The sequence below is a fragment of the Emydura macquarii genome, unplaced genomic scaffold (genome assembly GCF_026122565.2).
Source record: "Emydura macquarii macquarii isolate MOO-44397 ecotype Brisbane River unplaced genomic scaffold, CSIRO-AGI_Emac_v2 contig_2768, whole genome shotgun sequence".
Taxonomy (NCBI): domain Eukaryota; kingdom Metazoa; phylum Chordata; order Testudines; family Chelidae; genus Emydura; species Emydura macquarii.
Window position 1 is genome coordinate 11,316,623 of NW_027132905.1, and position 17,991 is coordinate 11,334,613.

The 17,991-nt window shown below is 46.4% G+C and overlaps 1 protein-coding gene across 1 annotated transcript in view; it reads left to right on the forward strand.

Moving 5' to 3' along the window:
- The first annotated feature begins 11,455 nt into the window (after window positions 1–11,455).
- Window positions 11,456–17,991, forward strand: part of SLC22A4 (solute carrier family 22 member 4) — a 54,257-nt gene continuing 47,721 nt past the window's right edge. Inside the window, exon 1 of the mRNA XM_067566585.1 lies at window positions 11,456–11,848. Coding sequence (XP_067422686.1) covers window positions 11,456–11,848 — 393 coding nt within the window. The remainder of the gene's footprint in view (window positions 11,849–17,991) is intronic.

A 17,991-nucleotide genomic window follows, 5' to 3' on the forward strand; every position in this document is an offset into this window, starting at 1 on the left:
CAAAGATGATCCAGGAGATGGAATGCAAACCACATGAACAAAGGCTGAAGGAAATGGGTATGTTTAGTTTGGAAAGGATGAGATTACGGGGGGACATGATGGTGGTCTTCAAATACTTCAAACACTGCCATCAAAAAGATGGAGAAAAATTGTTCTCTCTTGCCACAGAGGGCAGGACAAGAGGCAATGGGTTCAAACTATAGCATAGCAGATTTAGATTAAATCTCAGGAAAAACTTCCTAAGTGTAAGAACAGTAGGACAATGGAACAAACTGCGTAAGAAAGTCGTGGAAGCTCCTTCACGATAGATTTTCAAAAAGAGGCTGGATAGCCATCTGTCTTGGATAGTTAGATACAACAAATCCTGCATCTTGGCAGGGGGTTTCTTCCAGGGCAAGCTGCTGCACAGTTAGTCTATGGTCAAACTTCGGTCTGTAGTATAATTCATGAGCCTAAAGGGATCAGTATTCTGATATCTGGTTGCTACTTGCAGGCTTTCCAGATGAGTGGAATAGGGAAACCAAGATGACTTGCATAGTTCCCAAAGACTGGAATATGTTGTCCGTTGCTTTCAGAGAGCAAACCTCGTCTTCCAGCAAATAGCAAGCTGTGGGTTTTCTCAACCACTTATCCATGGTTGGTGGTTTGGAGGCCAGCCACAGGTTTATCATGCACTTCCTAGCAAAGACTGCTGATCTGCTTGTTGTGGAAATTTACCAGCATTCATACATGAATACCCCAGGGGAAGGGATGGGGTGGATCAGTCAGAATGATTTAATAGTAGGTTCTCTATTACTTTCACTCTAATAGCATCTGCTCTGTTTTTCTCTTTTCTCTTTTCCCTCCCAAGCAGGAGGTGAAAGTAACTGAGGAGCTGAATGAAAAGCTGGGAACAGCCCTGCGGGGGGAGGGTTAAGGAGATGTGGTGTGTGGGGTTGCTGTGGTAGTGTCAGGTAGATTTGGGAAACAGTGTATAAGAGGGTATCCACTTTTCCTTCTCCTTTCGCAACAACCTCTTCTGCTTCAGCCCCTCAGTATTTACGGTATAGAATAGTATTTACGGCACTATATCTCCTTAATTATTTTGCCCAGTCCCAATCCCTATACTGTATACCCTTCCCCCCCTTCTGGAGGCGTGGCTTTTTCTTTCTTCTTTAATTTCCTCTGCTCAGAGGGCCGCAATAAGGGTATGTCTACACAGCAGGGGCTAGCCTACATGAGCTAACTTGAATCCAGTTAGTACAGGTAACAAAGCAGCGCAGAAAGCACAGCGCGGGCCGTGCAAGCCCAGCACAGATCCTGGGTAGGCGCTTGGCTAGCCAGCCCATCCTGAAGCTGTCTTCACTGCTATTATTACCTGCACTAGCTGGATTCTAGCTAGTTCGGGTAAGCGAGCCTTTGTGTAGCTTTTGCTGTGTTGACATAGCCAGTCAGAGTTGTCCACGGGTGTACAGGGGCTGGAGGCTAGATGCAAGCAGTCCTCTAGGATTGGAGGGTGATGGGGGGAAGGGTCAGGAGCATTCTGAAGTAGCAAACGAGGAGGTATGTCAGCGTTTACTCACTGTTGCAAGCCATATCCATTCTAGGTTTTTGTTCCTCTATTTAACTGATTGCTAGTTCCCTCCAGGGAATTAATACATTTGTAAAGGCTTGTAGGGCCACTCCCAAAGGTTTGTGCTTTACCTAGGAGTGGAAATCAGGGCAGCCCCAGCCTGCACAGGAGGTGGAGCTGGCTTCCAGCCAAAGTTGACGGGAGCTGTGTGTGGGCAGCCCCTCTCAAGATCAGACCAAAGTGGCTCAGGTTGTACATCTCAAAAGTGAAGCATCAAAAACCAGTCGTTGTTTCTGAAAATTTCAGCCTTAATCTTTTCCGTGTCTCTTTCAATCCACCTGTACCTGTGCAGGTATGTTGTGAAAGTAAATGATTGCATCTGTCTGTGAGGCACTGTGACATCCTCCGCTGGCAGCTGTCATAGAAGTGAAAAGTGTTGTTACTGCTGCGCACATCCAATGGGCCTGCCCATAATGTGGGTGCGCAGGGTGGGGTGGGAAGATGTAAGGGGTCTCTTCTTTCAGAAACACCCACCTAGGGTCAGGGAAAATCCCAGTTCTGGTACCCTGGGTAGTTCAGGAATTCTCTCCCTGTCTATATTCCTGGAGCATAAATTGTCCCAAAGGTGATGAGGAAGAGGCAATCCACACCTAAGGAATGGTAGACCGTGCACAATCCCCTGAGCAGTGAGGCACATTACCTCCTCAACTTCCTTTGGGGCATGAGCCTCTATACCTCCCCCTGCTCTGGGCAGTGGCTAACCACCATATTCTAGCCCATAGTTTCATCCAATAAAATATCACTTTTCCCTGGTTCAAAGATTTCCCTTGGCCTGGGCTTTGAGAACCTGTGATTTGTAAGGGATCTGCAACTGTTTGGGCCCTGCGGGTTTGGACCATTTTCCTTTTTCCAAATCAGACTGTTTGGGGACTGGGGAGATGGACTCAGAGCTTGCCCCCACTTCAGCAACTACTGGGAGTGGGCAGGAAAAAAGAGTCAGGGCAAAGCTCCAGTAGCCAATCAGAGTGCTAGTTTTCTGGGTACAATATGATTGGTTGTTGGAGTTACAGACTGACCCAAACATTCAATCACTGTCTATTATTTTGAGGTTGGTTTTCTTCACCCTCTGTTATCTGGGTTCTTGGCAGTCTATCTGGCAACTACGAAGTGGTGACATGCAGTTAAATGTGTGACCTCCAGGCCTGCCAAGTAGCTGCTCTGGAGAAAACTAACTCATGTAAGAGGATCTGAAATCTTCTCACTAGAAATGTGGAATTATTCTGGGTCCAAATGATGATACTTAATACCCAATTTTTGTTGTTAAAGAAACATAGCTGGATCACAGAACACATAATGTACACTTCACCTTCCTTTCACAGATCTACTTTCCTGCAAACTAACCATACTTATTTATAAGCATCGTAAACTCTTCCACAGCCTACCGTTATGTGCTCACTAAATGAATAAAACAAAAATATGCTCAGAAGAAGGAAACACACACCCATCACATTTTCATCAGCTTGTTCATGTTGGTTGGAAGGAGGGGACAGGACTGGATGATGTTTCCCAGACAGCTGTTCATACATTGGTTGTTGCAATGTATGAGCTAAAACAGAATTCTTAATCTTTCTCCCCCATTCTTCCCTTCCTGATACTGCAGATAACAGGGTCCTGCCTACAACCAGGGAGTCGTCTTTGACTCAGACCTCTCTCTATGCCCCTACAACTAGAATATGTCTAAATCTTGCCGATTCTTTCTGCATAACATCCCTATGATACCGCTTTTCCTATCTGTTCACATAGCTAAAACTCTCGTCCAGGCTCTCATCGTCTTGTGTCTCAACTCCTCCTCCTCTTCTCTGCCCTTAATGAATGCTATCTTGCCTCACTCGTACCCATCCAAAATGCTGCTGCAAAGACCACATTCTTAGTCTGTCACTTTGACCATGGCATTCTTTCATTCTTCCACTGGCTCCTCCTCCTCCTCTACTACATCAAACATAAGCTACTTGTATTCCCTTTCAAAGCCCTTTCTGGCCTATGCCCAACATAACATCTCATTTTCACTAGTTAGATGTTGACTCCCACATTCTACTGGCCAGTCGTGCCAGCTTCCATCACCTACACGTTAAATTTTTGAACAAGCACCTTCGTGCTTTCTCCCATGCTGCTCCTCATGCTTGGGAGGAGCTCCCTGTAAACATCTGCAAAACTACCTCATTGCCCCCTTCAGATCCCTTCTCCCAACTCCGCTTTGCCATGATGCCTGCAAAACACTTGACAACGATTAATCTGCTAGGGTGCTAATACACCTGCCCATCATGCTAACCAATATCGTCTCATCGTTTCCTTCTGCTCCACCATCTGCCTTTACCCAGGTCTCGTCTTATACTTAGATTGTAAGCTCTTTGGTGCAGGGGCTGTCTTTTTGTTCTGTGTTTGTACAGCACCTAGCACAATGGGGGCCCTGAACCATAACTGGGGCTCCGAGATGCTACAATAGCAGAAATAATAAATACATTGGAAGAATGGGCTAGTAATATGCCACCAATAAGCAAACTTGTTTTGCTCGTCTAAAATGAATGGAAACAACATTTTCTAAAAGCTCCCTTTTCAGCAATCTTTGTGAGTTTTGCCTGAATAAGGAGACTCCAGAATGATGAAAATGCTATTTATTTATTCACACATAAATACACATTAAAAAACCAGTATTATTATGACTGAGTGTCATTAGAGTTCTTCTAAAGAGATGAGCATTGCTCAGATCTCTGGGATAGCTGGCGATTGTGAAACAGTTTTGTGGGCTATCTAAATGAGTTATCCCTGCCACAATTAAAATCACATGCAAGGTAATTGATTAACAAATAGGAAGTCAGAACACAAAAATCCCTCTTTCTTTTTGGAGGCCAGTCCTGCCAGAGGTGCCTACGGTCCAGGTATTGCTGACTTTTCCCACTAAATGGGTTGAGAACTGCAGGGGGAAAAGAGTTTCATTTTGAAAGAGGATGATGCATTTTGCAGGCAAGACGACTCTGGAAAACACATTTGTAGCCACAAAATCCTGTTTGATCTTGGGAAATTCTTTCTTTCTCTACTGTGTAGCAAGGCTCAAGCCCATGAATGTCAATAATTTTGTGCAGCTATGCTTAGGTCTTTCTTTGTTTGAACCCTGCATTGCGGACATTCCTTATCTCTTGTGTCTGAGATTATTACTATTACCGTTGAGGCTCTCCTGGGCTGTCCATGCATTCCTCTGATAGGGAGCCAGGAATAGTGATTTGTGTAAATAAAATGTGGCTACCAACTAACAGGGGAGATGGTGCAGGCACACCCAGTTAATGGTGGCTGCTGGAGTAGGGAGCCCCTGCCAGAGGCTGATAGAGTGAAAGCCTTAAGGCAACTGCTCTGTTCTCCATCAAACTTCTTCTAAATTACTTATTAAAATGCATTTCCTGAGTACAGAGTCACAGAATATTCTTGCATCTTCATACATGCTGTACCCTCCTGCTGCACCTGAAAAAGAGGCTCCAAATTCTTCCGCTGCACACGATTATCTCCAGGCAACCAAATACCTGCGGAAAGGGCAGGCCAGCTCTACAAAAGCCTGAATTGCCTGAGTGGGGTATGACGGCCCCGTTAGATAGCTTGAACCTTATTTGTGTAGCCATTTACATCAGCCCACAGTAACTGAGCTGTGGGTGAGGTACTCTGGGAGGGCAGCAGCCCTCTTCCTTCAAGCTGCAGAGCAGAAGCAGTAGTGCTATTGCATGGCTGCTGCTGCAGACTTAGGACTACAGTGATCCCAGAAATGTTTTGGTGGGGAACTGTGAGTGCATCAACATAGGTGTGGATCCACCTTCCCCTTTCCTCATTCTTCTTCCTTCACCCTGCCCTATTCTAAAATTGCCTTGCACATTGGGTCACAGCTCCACAGCATGTGGGAGGCATTGGCCCTCTCTCTTTTGGGTCCCTGCAGTCTCACTACTGACCACAATCAATGGACTCTCATTAGTTCCACTATAGCTAGACTGCTGGAGCCCTCCTGCAGCCACGGAGGGGCTGACAGGCCAAGCTCTGTTTCTTTAGAATAAGAAATGAACTATTAGTTTGATGGCCGATACAGGAGCCACAATGGAACACAACTTCCACAACGTGTCTGCCATAACTGCGTGGATTGGCTCCGCAATGCGGATACTTAGTAAAAACTTGTGTCCGTCATTTAAACCAGGCACATCTGGACCAGACACCTCCCAGGAAGCAGATAAGTGCAAGAACAAAATACTTACAGCATTCGCCAAGAGATGGACTTTGTTCTGATTGTAACCGGATTTTAATAGCAGGGCCACCCAGAACACTCCAGCCAGTCAGAACCATTCCCATGTATCACATTATACATCAGGAAGGCAATTCGGGATATGAACTGTTTTACCAGAAATTCCAGCAAAGCAAATATTGCGCCCTCCTTCCTTCACTAATGAGCCCTATCTCAATGGCATAGGAAAAATGTCACCTAGTCAATTTGGAATAAAGAAAGCTAGTTACACTTGAAAGAGGCCTGTGATGGGCCCCACTCTGGGCCTGAAGGGGTAATATATGCTGGCTAGCATACAAATATGTATCATATCAATAATAGGTATTAGCCTCACCATATATATATTAGTATGTATTAAGCACTAGTAACATTAAGCACAAATACTGTAACAGTGATATAGCCTAAATTAGCCTATACCATAATCCTGTTCTCTTATGCTAAATATCCCATAACTTATTGCATTTGCTGGAGCAAGCATTTGGCATAAGCAGTTAGGAAATTTGTCAAAATCAAGATACATTCATTCTCTGTCTTAGTACAAGCTAGGGAGGGACCTTCACGGGTCAATACCTGGAATGCTAGTATCCAAAACAAAGATAACGTAGGAACAGAACAAGAAGTTAGGGAACTGGAACAAACGAATAGGCTGGATTTTAGTGACATGTAACAACATGCGTAATTTGTAAAATCATATAAATAGCAACTGAAACTTGGGGAGTACACCTTCTGTGAATGTAACAGCTGCACAGGACTACTCTTCGGAGACTAGCATCATATAGAACTTTTTTCCTGTACCATAATGATAAACCTGACTGACACTGGTTATTTGGTCTCTTGACTACATTTCATAATGGACCAAAATGTGCTCAAGCAATTGGCTGTACTATCAACTGGGTTAATAAGAGCCTGTGGGCTCAATTAGCCTCCTCCTGCTACACTTCCAGTGTCAGGTCTGGAAGGAGGAGTTAAAAGTACTGAACAGTGGGTTTGTTATGGCTTGATCAAGAAGGAGAGCAGATCTCTGGCTCAGGGAGCTGCATGGGATGGCTGGCAGAAGACCTTCCCAGAAGGAAGGTACATCTGCAACAGGGAGCCCAAGGCAGATGGGAAAGAAAGTGGCAGGAAGTGAGTCTGTCCAGGTTTCTGTGCCATGGTGTTTTTTTTTTTTTAAAAAACACTGACCCTTCTTTAGGAACATACATTCTAATGGCATGGTGCTGCTCTCTGATCTACACATCCAGACTCTTGACTGCCGTTTCACATCCATGCAAAGAATGTGCACAGGCAAGGAGAGCTGACTATCATAGCTGAACTCTGCTGTGTGCATCTGAGAGCAGAATTTTGCTCTAAGGATTTTTGTAAATACACTGCAGTTAGTTTTTTTTTCTCTCAGACCATCTGTCAACGCCAGCTGTGCAGAAAGTGCTGAGAATATATGTTAAAAAACAAAATGTGGATGGGGAAAAGGGCACAGGGACTTGGTGTACGCATATTTCACTGATGTAGAACCATTTCTAGTCAATCCCAGATCTGCCAAGTGTCCTGAGAGCTGTACTGTAGGAAAATGTATCATTTCACAGTGTCACTAACAGATTGTACCACTTCCAGAGGGGTAGCCGTGTTAGTCTGTATACAGCAAAAACAATGAGAGTTCTGTGGCACTTTAAAGACTAACAAATTTAATTTTTGTAGGCATAAGCTTTCGTGAGACTCAGTTCACTTAGTCAGATGCACCTCCTACTCAATGACTGTCATTAGCCCTCAAGTACCCGGCTTTCATCCACCTTCCCCATTGTTCTCTATGCACTTGTATATCTATGTTTCCTATTTACTGTATCATTCTACCTCTGCATCTGACGAAGTGAGCTGAGTCTCACAAAAGCTTATGTCTACAAAAATTAAATTTGCTACTCTTTAAAGTGCCACAGAACTTTTTTTTTTTTTTTTTAAGATTGTACCACTGCAGCCCCACCTCCATCTGCTTTCGTCCCATTTCACCACCCCTTTCTTACACTCAGCCAACTCCATAATTGTTTGAGCTCTTCTTCCTTCAAAGTGGTTTTGTTGCTGTTTTCGGCTTGTAACCTATCATCTTCAGGTCTCAGATGCATCTAGAATTTGTTGTCAGTTTATGTGGTGGCTCCTGTATAGCACCTCATCTGCAAGTGCAAATGAGTCACTGGTGTATCTGAGGCTTTGAAGGCACCAGGCTGCAAACAACCATACTGTTTTGGAGGAAAATGCAGAGAAGTAGACAGTAAGATGAAGCAAGAAAACGCAGTTGAAGGTGTTTGAATGGGACCTTGTCTTCCTTGAGTGCCCCTTTAGCACCTCAATTGTCGAGTGGCCCCACAGGCTTTCTGCTTCTGTACTTAATTTTTTTTTTTTTTTGCTATTAGTTTTTTTGTCCTTAGCTAGTTGCTCTTCAAATTCCTTCTTGGCCTGCCTTATTATATTTTTGCACATGACTTGTCAGCGTTTATGCTCTTTTACTTTTCCTAACTAGGAGTTGACTTCCAATTTTTAAAGGATGCCTTTTTGCTTCTCTCTTTTACTGTTTAGCCATGATGGCATTTTTTGGTCCTCTTAATGTTTTTTTGATTTAGTATATACATTTAGCTTGAGCCTCTATGATGGTGTTTTAAATAGTCTCCATGTTTGCAGGTTTTTCACACTTGTTGACTGTGCCTTTTAATTTCCATGTAACTAGTTTCCTCATTTTTCTGTAGTTCAAAAAGGTGAAACCTTTTTGAAGTTAAATGCTACTATGGTGGGTTTCTTTGGCATTTTCCCTCCCTAAGAATATTAAATTTAATTACATTATGGTCACTATTAGAGAGTAGTTTAGCTATATTCACCTCCTGGACCAGATTTTGTGTTTCACTTAGAACTAAATCAAGAATTGTCTCTCCCCTTGTGGGTTTCAAGACAAGGTGCTCCAAAAAGCAGTTATTAATGGTGTCTAGAAATTTTATCTCTGCATCCCATCCTGAGGTGATGTTCCCAGTTAATATGAGGATAGTTAAAATCCCCCATTATTATTGCATTATCTGCTTTTGTAGCCTCTGTAATCTCCCTAAGCATTTCACAATCACAATCACCATCCCTGGTCATGTAGTCAGTGGTATATTCCTACTGCTATATTATTTTTGTTACAGCATGGAATCTCTATCCATTGAGATTCTATTATACAGTTTGATTCATTTAAGGTTTTTACTTTATTTGACTTTATGCTTTTTTTCACATATAGTGCCACTCCCCCACCAGCACATCCTACTCTGTCATTCCTATATATTTTTTGTACCCTGGTATTACCGCATCCCATCAATTATCCTCATTCTATGATGCCTATTCTTATTTAATGCCAGGCACTCTAGCTTACCATCTTAGTATTTAGACTTCTAGCATTTGTATGTAAGCACACGTACATTTTGTCAATATTCAGTTGCTTGCCTTTGTGCTATGTTTAAATAGGACTCTTTTTACATTTGATTGTTCTCACTAGCTCCTCCACAGAGCACTTTCCCACATCTATGGTCTGTCTGAGCACCCTGAGAGAAAGGCAGGCAAGACTACAAACAATTGCCTCAGGACACTTTCTGGTGGGTAACCTGAGGACATTGAGCCAGACTTTGCTTGTCGAAGGCCACATGAAGGAAGAGAGGCTGGTGGCTCATTTGGGACTTGTTTCTTTTCTTCCTGTCTTCACAATTTTTGTTTCCTCTGAACCCCAATGGGGTATGCTGGAGGAACTCAGACAGAGATCCAAGTTTCCATCCTAAAGACAGGGAGGCGAACCACCCCAACCTGGATGATGAGATTCTGCCCCTCAGAGGGTATATTACCCCATCCAGCCATGGGGGTGCTGCAGAGGGACTATGTCCTTGAAAGGGGCAGAAAGGATTGCCTTCTGGTTAAGGCAAAGGAGCAGGAGACTGAACGGGGCTGAGTTTGTGGCATCTGTAAAGTAGGGATGAGGATAAGAAAGGATGTTTAGGTGGCTGCAAAGCTAAATTAAAGTGATGTTTGCAGAGAGGGCTGAGATGAGAGGGGCAGGGCTACGCAAGTGCAAAGCACTATAAATATAAACAGCCACTCACTTTGTACAAATTCAGCACAGATTTTTTTTAAAAGGGAAAATCTAACCTCCTCAAAGGCCTCTCAGAAATCCAGTACTGTTTGCATGGCCTGCAACTACTGTTTTCACCTGCCAGCCCAGCACTTCCACCTTCTCTTTCTCTTCCTGGCCTTAGGGGGGAGACAGAGCGAGAGAGAGACAGAGAGAAAGAGAGAGTCCTAGACACCTTTGACATCCTGCTTTGACAATCTGAACCACTTAAGCTTTCATAAACAATAATTCCACGGGAGCTTTTACAGATGCCACTGAGTGGCACAGCAATTCCCCCTACCACGGAGGGGCTTTAGAAACAGCCTTAAAAGTGAATCCAAATGGAGGGAGCCTCCCGTGTTCTAGAGGCTCCAGGAGGCAGCCTCCTGAAAAGGGGACATCAGCACTCTGCGGCTGGAGGATGGGGTTCTGTAAGGATGCTGCCACACCGTCCTAGGGAGGAGGGTTACTTCTAGTCTTACCCCCAAACTACCTCAGAGGAGCTGTTTTGTTGCCTTTAGAAGGCAGCAGCTAGAAGACAGCATCAACCCAGTGTCCGGGGGAAGAGGAAATACAGATACCATAGAGTTCCCTTATAGAAGTTGTACCCACCCTTTCCCCAGTGGTGTCTCCATTCCCCTCTCCCCTCCGCCATACACCCCTGCAACTTCCCCTCACCCTGCCCTTGAAGGCTCCCCCCACACTCCTGCATCTCCTCTGTCTGCCCTAGAGAGCTCCCTCACCCCCAGCAGCTCCCCCTCAGCCTGTCCTAGAGGGCTCCCCTCCCCATCCCTACCTAGCAGCTTCCCCTCAGTCTGCCCTGAGCCTAGGGGCTCTCCCGCATCTCCTCTGTCTGCCCTAGAGAGCTCTCCCCCTCCCCTACCCCCAGCAGCGCCCCCTCCGCCTGCCCTGGAGGAAGCGCTTCATTTGAAAGCTGTGCCAGGGCTCAGGCTATCTTTGTACTTTGTACACCACTGAGGCAGGCTGCCCAGAGGTGCCACCAAGCGATGAGCTGCCAAGCCCTGTGGTGCGAGGGCTCCCCGCAAATTAAGCAGGGCCTGGGGGCTCCCCTCCCCCGGCAGCTCTCTCTGGGGGGGAGCTTCTGCCCCCCCCCCCATCTCCAGCTGCCCTGGCCGGGGTTTCTCCCCTTTCCGTGTGGAGAGGTGGGCTCTGTCTGGGGCGATGGGCAGGGAAGACAAAGGACGAGGAGGAAGCGCCGCGTCCACGTGCGAGGCGCCCAGCGGGGCCGGCTGGGACCGGAGCGGGGCGGGCTGGCGATGGCTGCGGCCCGGGCCGAGGGTTATCTAAGGCGAGGCGGTGCCCTTGCCCAAGCAGGAGCTGTGCGGGAGAGGAGGAGCCAGGCGGGGAGACCCCACCTCCGGGAGAGGTGACGGGCTAGGCCGGGTCCGCAGGGCGCCGCGCCTCATGTCCTCCAGACTGCCGCGTGCGCGGAGCTGCCGGGGGACGCGCCGCCCGCGCCAGCATGCGGGACTACGACGAGCTGATCGCCTTTCTGGGCGAGTGGGGCCCCTTCCAGCGCCTCGTCTTCTTCCTGCTCAGCGCCAGCATCGTCCCCAACGGCTTCAACGGCATGTCCGCCGTCTTCCTGGCCGGCGTCCCCGAGCACCGCTGCCGGCTGCCGCCCGGCGCCAACCTGAGCCGCGAGTGGCTCAACGCCAGCATCCCCCGCGAGGTGCAGGGCGGCCGGGAGGGGCCCAGCAGGTGCCGCCGCTACCGCCTGGAGTCGCTGGCCAATTTCTCCGCGCTGGGGCTGCAGCCCGGCCGGGACGTGGACCTGAGTCAGCTGGAGCAGGAGAAGTGCCTGGACGGCTGGGAGTACAGCCGGGAGCTCTACCTCTCCACCATCGTCACCGAGGTGCGCCCGGGCCAGGGGCGGGGGAGTGCACGGGGGCCGAGGGAGCCTGGCCAGGTGGGGACGGGGGTGCCGGTGGAGCAGGGGAAGCGGGCGGGGCCGTGCCCCCCCCCGTTGTGTAACGCGCGTCCCGGAGGTAGCTGAGGCTCCTCTGCTGCATCCGCGCGCGGTCTCCTGAGCCGCGTTCCCGGCGGGCGCGGGGCGCGGACTGCGTGGCCCGGGCCATTTCATCCCGCCATCGTCGTGGGTCTTTGCGGCGGCAGAGCGGGTCTCGGCATCGGTGAGGGCGTGTGAATGTCTCGCCGCGCCATTGTCTGCTCTCGCTGTGGTGCCTCGGGCGGCGAATTTAAAACGTGGGGCAGGCGATCTCCGGACTGAGTCCTGCCCTGCCTCGGACACATTGGTGTGTGTGTGTGTGTGTGTGAAAGAGAGAGAGAGCGAGAGCAACCACTACACACACACACACACAAGATGGGCACCGTTGTCTGTTGAACAACAACCGCACACGCCGGGGGAGTGGCTAGGGGCAGCCCAGAGATCCGCAGCGTGCACAGCTGCCCGCTGCTAACTTCCTTCCCTCCCCGGGCCGGCACCGGTGTGCGGATTTGCGGTCTGTAGTCAGGGATCTGATTGTTGGTTGACATTTTCCTGCCATTCAATACATGGTCTCGAGTTCTGTTCTGCAGCAGGAGGCGCCTGAGCTCTGGGGTGTAGAATCGCGGCGCTGCAGTAGTTAAAGACAAAGGTGTGTGTCAGCCAAGGGGTGTTTTCATTTTGAAAAATGGGGGCTTCCTCGTCCCCAAGATTGTATAACTTGGTTCTAAAATATGAGTTTGGAGCTAAAATTAGTCATGATCGGATTTCGGTATAGAGTAAAGCCAGTAATAATGGTCTTCAATTACTCAGACACAAACTGGTTTGAATATCACACTTGGTTTGGAATAAAAAATAACAATCTTGATGCCGTAAGCAATTGTTTTTTGAAACAGGCTATTCTGGAGGCTTCTTTTGCTTATTCTGCCTTATTATTAATCCAGAGTGAAACACTGTTAACGCATTTTAATTATCCTTTCCCCCTTCATCCACCCACTTTATTCTGGCAGCCTAGCAAGTGTCTTCATTTTTTTGATGTTATTGGCAGGGTTGTTTTTCAGATCATCCCTTTAACTGCCTTAAACTTTATCAGATAAAACAGAAATATAGCCTGGGGTGAAATCCTGTTCTCATTGAAGTCAATGGTACTTTTGCTAATGGCTTCAATATGGCCAGGATTTCACCCACATTGTTCACTGAACACCGACTCATAAACATGTCTTGATAAACTTTGTGACACCCACAGAATAATCTGAAATATTTTTTCTATTGATTGTCATCAATTGTTTTTCATAGAAAACAACAAACTGCTAGCAATGGAATATTTGGAGGTGGTGGTCTTCAAGTGCAGACAAAAGAAGTTTGACTTGGCTCTCATGTTTTAACCCACTTTAGCAGACTGTACTTTGGAGCTACCACGATGTGAAAATGACACAGATAGAGTTATGGAAATTCATGCTAGTAGTTGTAGGTGCTTGAACAAACCCTGTCAACCTGAAAATCACACTTGCCTCAAAAATGTGTATCCACTATAGCTGCAAATCCATGGAGGCAGACCTCTGTGCCCACATGGTGCCCCTTTGACTTCTGGGTGGCTTTACATGGACACAGATTTGCTCATGCACATTCAATTGCAGGGTAGAAAATTACTGATTTCCCCCCAGTCTGATTACTTGTGCATTTGATAGCACCTTAGCTGGTGTAAGTCTGGCCATGTATAGTCAATTTAGGTGTTTTCCCTCTATATCAAGTCAGTTTTGCCTTGCTGAAAAGACTCATATGGATATCAACGGGGTAGCAGAAAATCTCTTTTATAAAATGTTTTTTAAAGGATTTTACAAAACAAAAACAAGTGAACAAAAACAACACCCAAAAAAGCAAGATATATACTGCTTAAAGAGGACTATTAGAAACTAGTTTTTGTTTGTTTGGGGGTTTTTTTAGGAGCGGGGGGCGGGGCGGGGGAGAACTAGTCAGTTTAAAAAAAAAAATCAATATGATATCCCTTTAAAGTTTATGTAATTGTAGCCTCTGGTGTTGCCAGGATGGCTCTATGTTGTTAGTCTCTGTGTTGTCTTAGTTTACTTGTCATTTCTTCCTGGCTTCATCCCCATATTCATGTTGACACGCTCGCTGGATTCAAAAGGTTTGGCACTGACACAGGAAGGTCTTAAAAAAACTTATTTATTTGGCATTGGCTTACAGCAATTGCCTGGAAGCCTTTGGCTCTCCTGATCTGACTTGATGGCCAGTTCTGACTCAAGCTGATTTGAAGTCAAAAAGCTTTATTCAGGCAATATATAATGTTACGGTCTTGTTCATTTCAAAATATTTCAGTTAAGGGAAATGGACAGCAGAGCATTTTTACATTGGATTTGTCTCTCCCTTTTGCCTCTTTAAAATGTAAAAGGAGGAACTGAAATAATTTTTGAAAGACTTTCTGATTATCTTTTGTGTATGGAAATTACAAGAATTTGAAGTTCAATCTTCCCTGTCTTTGCTGGAGGTGGTTCTGGGGGTCTCTGGTGTGACTGTGAGCTCACATGGCTTAGCTGAAAAGACTCTATGCCAAATATGTAGCAAAACACTTTCTCCATAATGTCTGTTAGTCACTTACGTTCAATCAGTGGTTCCCAACCTGTGGCCCAGGGGCTAAAAGTGGCCCGCGGGGTCTTTCAGAGTGGCTTGCCACTCCCCTCCCGCTGTCTGCTGTCTAAAGACCCAAGCGGAGCACGTTGCCACAGGGCTACAAGACTGGTGCAGGCTTCTTGCTGCAGCCAAGGGGATGGGAGATCAGCACTGCCCTCCCCCTGGCTGTAGCAGGGAGCACGGCAACGCGCTCTGCCTGGGACCCTAGGTGCTGGCGTCTCTGCTGGAGCCAGAGGGAGGGGAGCATTGATCTCCCGTTTCTCTGGCTGCAGAAAGGAGCCACTGCCTAGGGACCCAGGTGGAGCGCACGGGGCTACAGGACGCATGTGGTTTCCCTGCTGCAGCCAGAAGCACAGGAGACTCCTTCCGTCTTGCTGCAGGTGGGATGGGGGAGGCTGGGGGCGCTGCTGGCAGAGCAGCCAGAACCCACCATGTTTAAGGAGGGGGCAGGACTCTAAAAATCAGCGCCTTCTGGTTTGGCCTGCACTTAGCAGGCCACCCACCTGACTTACTGTCAGTAATTTGTAAGTGTAAAATAGTGAATGTAAAAAAGAGCAGAGTAACATCAAAATGTTTACTTTAAATATGTAGCGATTTGTAGTCCTTAATGGTGTACACGTCAATACATTTTTATGAGTTGAGAAACTGGTGGCCCTTCAGGATTGTAAAAATGATATTTGTGGCCCTCGAGCCAAAAAGGCTGGGAACCACTGTGTTTGTTAGATATTAACAGACAAACCAGTAAGCCATTAGCTGTGGTACAATAGCACCCAGAAGACCCAAGCAGATTGGACTCCTACTTGGATTGGCACTGTACCATACCAATGCATAAGTGAACAGGCTGACTAAAATCCCTTTCACTCTCTTGATTGTTGTGATGTAATTCCACTAGTTATCTGGGCCCAGATCTTCAGGTATTTAGCTGCCTAAATACCTTTGAGGAGCTGGGCCCTAATTTCTGTAGTCCTTCAGGCTAGATCAGACCTGCATTTCCAATGTGTGGGGTGTTTTTTAAAGGAAAAAAGTTGTTTTATTTTTAGGGGGAAAGGAAAAAAGGGACACAAGCCTAATTCTTTTTCTTTGCAGGTCACCTCTAAGAGGGTTGATCATGGTAGACCTTCGCGCTGATTTAAGTCAATCATTAATTCCCATTCTCAAGTGTAGAGTATATGTAGTTATCTTTAAAAAAAAAATGTTTGTTGATATAAAAGCTTAGTTCCTGAATGAGCCAAACAGACTTTGGTTGTTTTGGTGTGGACTCTGCCAACTTCTGGAAGGAGAGCTACTTGGCCAGCCACCCCATCCTGCATCAAGCGTTATTTCAGTACTTCCTAAATCTATCATCTGCAGCTTTGTTATGAAAACCTTTTCTGAGTGGAGATGACTAACAGGCGTTTGTGGTCACTGGGGTAAAACCCTGCAGGTATCATGTAATATGGTTTACCAGGAAAATGACTTGAAGTTCTGGCAATGCTGAAGCAATCTTTCTCTTATTTAGGAGAGAAGCAGGTGTACTGTAATGAGAGCCAGTTTCATTGCAGGGCCAGGCAGCCATCCACTTTTCTCCACTTGTTACAGTTTTCAACTCACGTCAGCATTGGGTTAAAAAGAACACTGAAATATAATGACAGAAAATCTGGCATCAAAGCTTTGTCAATTCTGTCATCTTGATTACAAGAAAGATGAGGGTGGCATCTACTGCAGTTATTTGTTTATCATCTTGTAGGAGCAGTCCTAGTGTCACATAGATCACACAGGCATTTATTTAGATTTTCCAGGTGACATGAGACAATGGTAAAGAAGGACAGTCAGTCTCTCTAACACTGAACAAGGAACTTTATTAAACGGTCAGAAAACAGTTTTCTCTCTAAAGCTACTTTGCGTGTCTTTCAGCTTGCCCCTTTCTGATTGGCTTCCTGTTACCAAGTTAAAGAAGCAGTGTGCACATCTTCATACCAGTGTTGTTGTTAATGTAGGAGTCTTGCGACTTCAGCATCAGCAATGGTCCTTTCCTCTAATCGGAGGGACGGGGAGAGTATTACACTTGCTAATTTGAGCCAAAATGTCACTATTTGCTTTTTCTGGTCATATTAGTATTAAACGAAAACCACCCTTAGAATTTAGACTGCAAGAATTGTCCACTTGATACTACACTTAGGTTTGCTTTGATGAATCAGATTAGAGTGGATGCAGGACAGGTTTTACAAGCTTTCTTTACAGTAGAACCTCAAAGATACGAACATGACTGGTCAGCCGAACACCCTGTGGAACCAGAAGGAAGCAATCGAATCAGGCAGCTGAGAGGAAGCTGCTGGCACTAGGATGGGAGCTGCTGCTGTTGCAGCCAAAGCCTGGCCTGGAGCAAGACCCAGAGTCTGAGCTGCTGCCTACACACTGTGCTCTGGAGGAGTTTTAAAGGGCTACAGCCTGTGCACGCGGCTGCCCTCCTGGGTCCTTCCAGCACCACTGGGAGTGCAAGGGGCAGAGGAGGGAGGGATGCTGTAGTGGGCTGATGCCAACCCCCTGACACGTGCTGCCTCTGGAGCACGGGGGCAGTGCACTGAGCAGGGCAAGCCCTGGGAAGAGGTGGCTGAGGGTTGGGGCTTGTAAGGCCAAGGCTACGGGGTAGTCCACCCCAGTTCAGCCCAAAAGGCAAGAAACAGGAATATGGCAGGGAGCTGCTTGCAAACCAGGCAGTGCTGCCAGGTGCCACCTTTGCAGAGATGTCTCCCAGCATCAGCTGGAAGACACTGACTGCAGGGTACCCTATCATCATGTTTTGTTCAGAGTTAGGAACATTTCAGAGTTGCACACAACCTAGGTGTTCATATCTTTCAGGTTCTACTGTACAAGCTTTTTCAATAGTTCAGTTTATTTGTGAAAGCCCATTTGTTCCTATAAATGCTGCCTTTTAATATTTAACAGCTTCTCACTTCCTTTGCCATGATCCAGTTTATCAACTACTGGCATATTCCAAATCTGCAACTGGAAGTGGAGAACCACAACGTTAGTTTAGCAGGAGAGAAGTTGCAATACTGTCATGCTCTCTAGGCTAAGAGGTTGCCAGATGACAGTACCGTAGGCTCTGATGCAGCGTGGTGATTCGTATGATATAGTTTTGTAGCAAAATAGGGGACCATAAGGAGGGGGTACTACTGGGGTATGCAGTGAACAATTAGAGACATGAAAGCAGTTCTCTGTGTGGTATGGTGAGTATGCTTCTAAGCTATATATATTGTACAGTGAAAAATCAGTTGCATGAATGCAATGAGATACACAACATTCACTCAGATAATAGAGCTGCTGTTAGGTGGTGAAATCTAGGGTCCTGTATATTAATAAAAATCACCAGTTAAGTGTGGTTCAGTTAATTGAGGGCGCCTTGTAATTTAGTTATATAATAT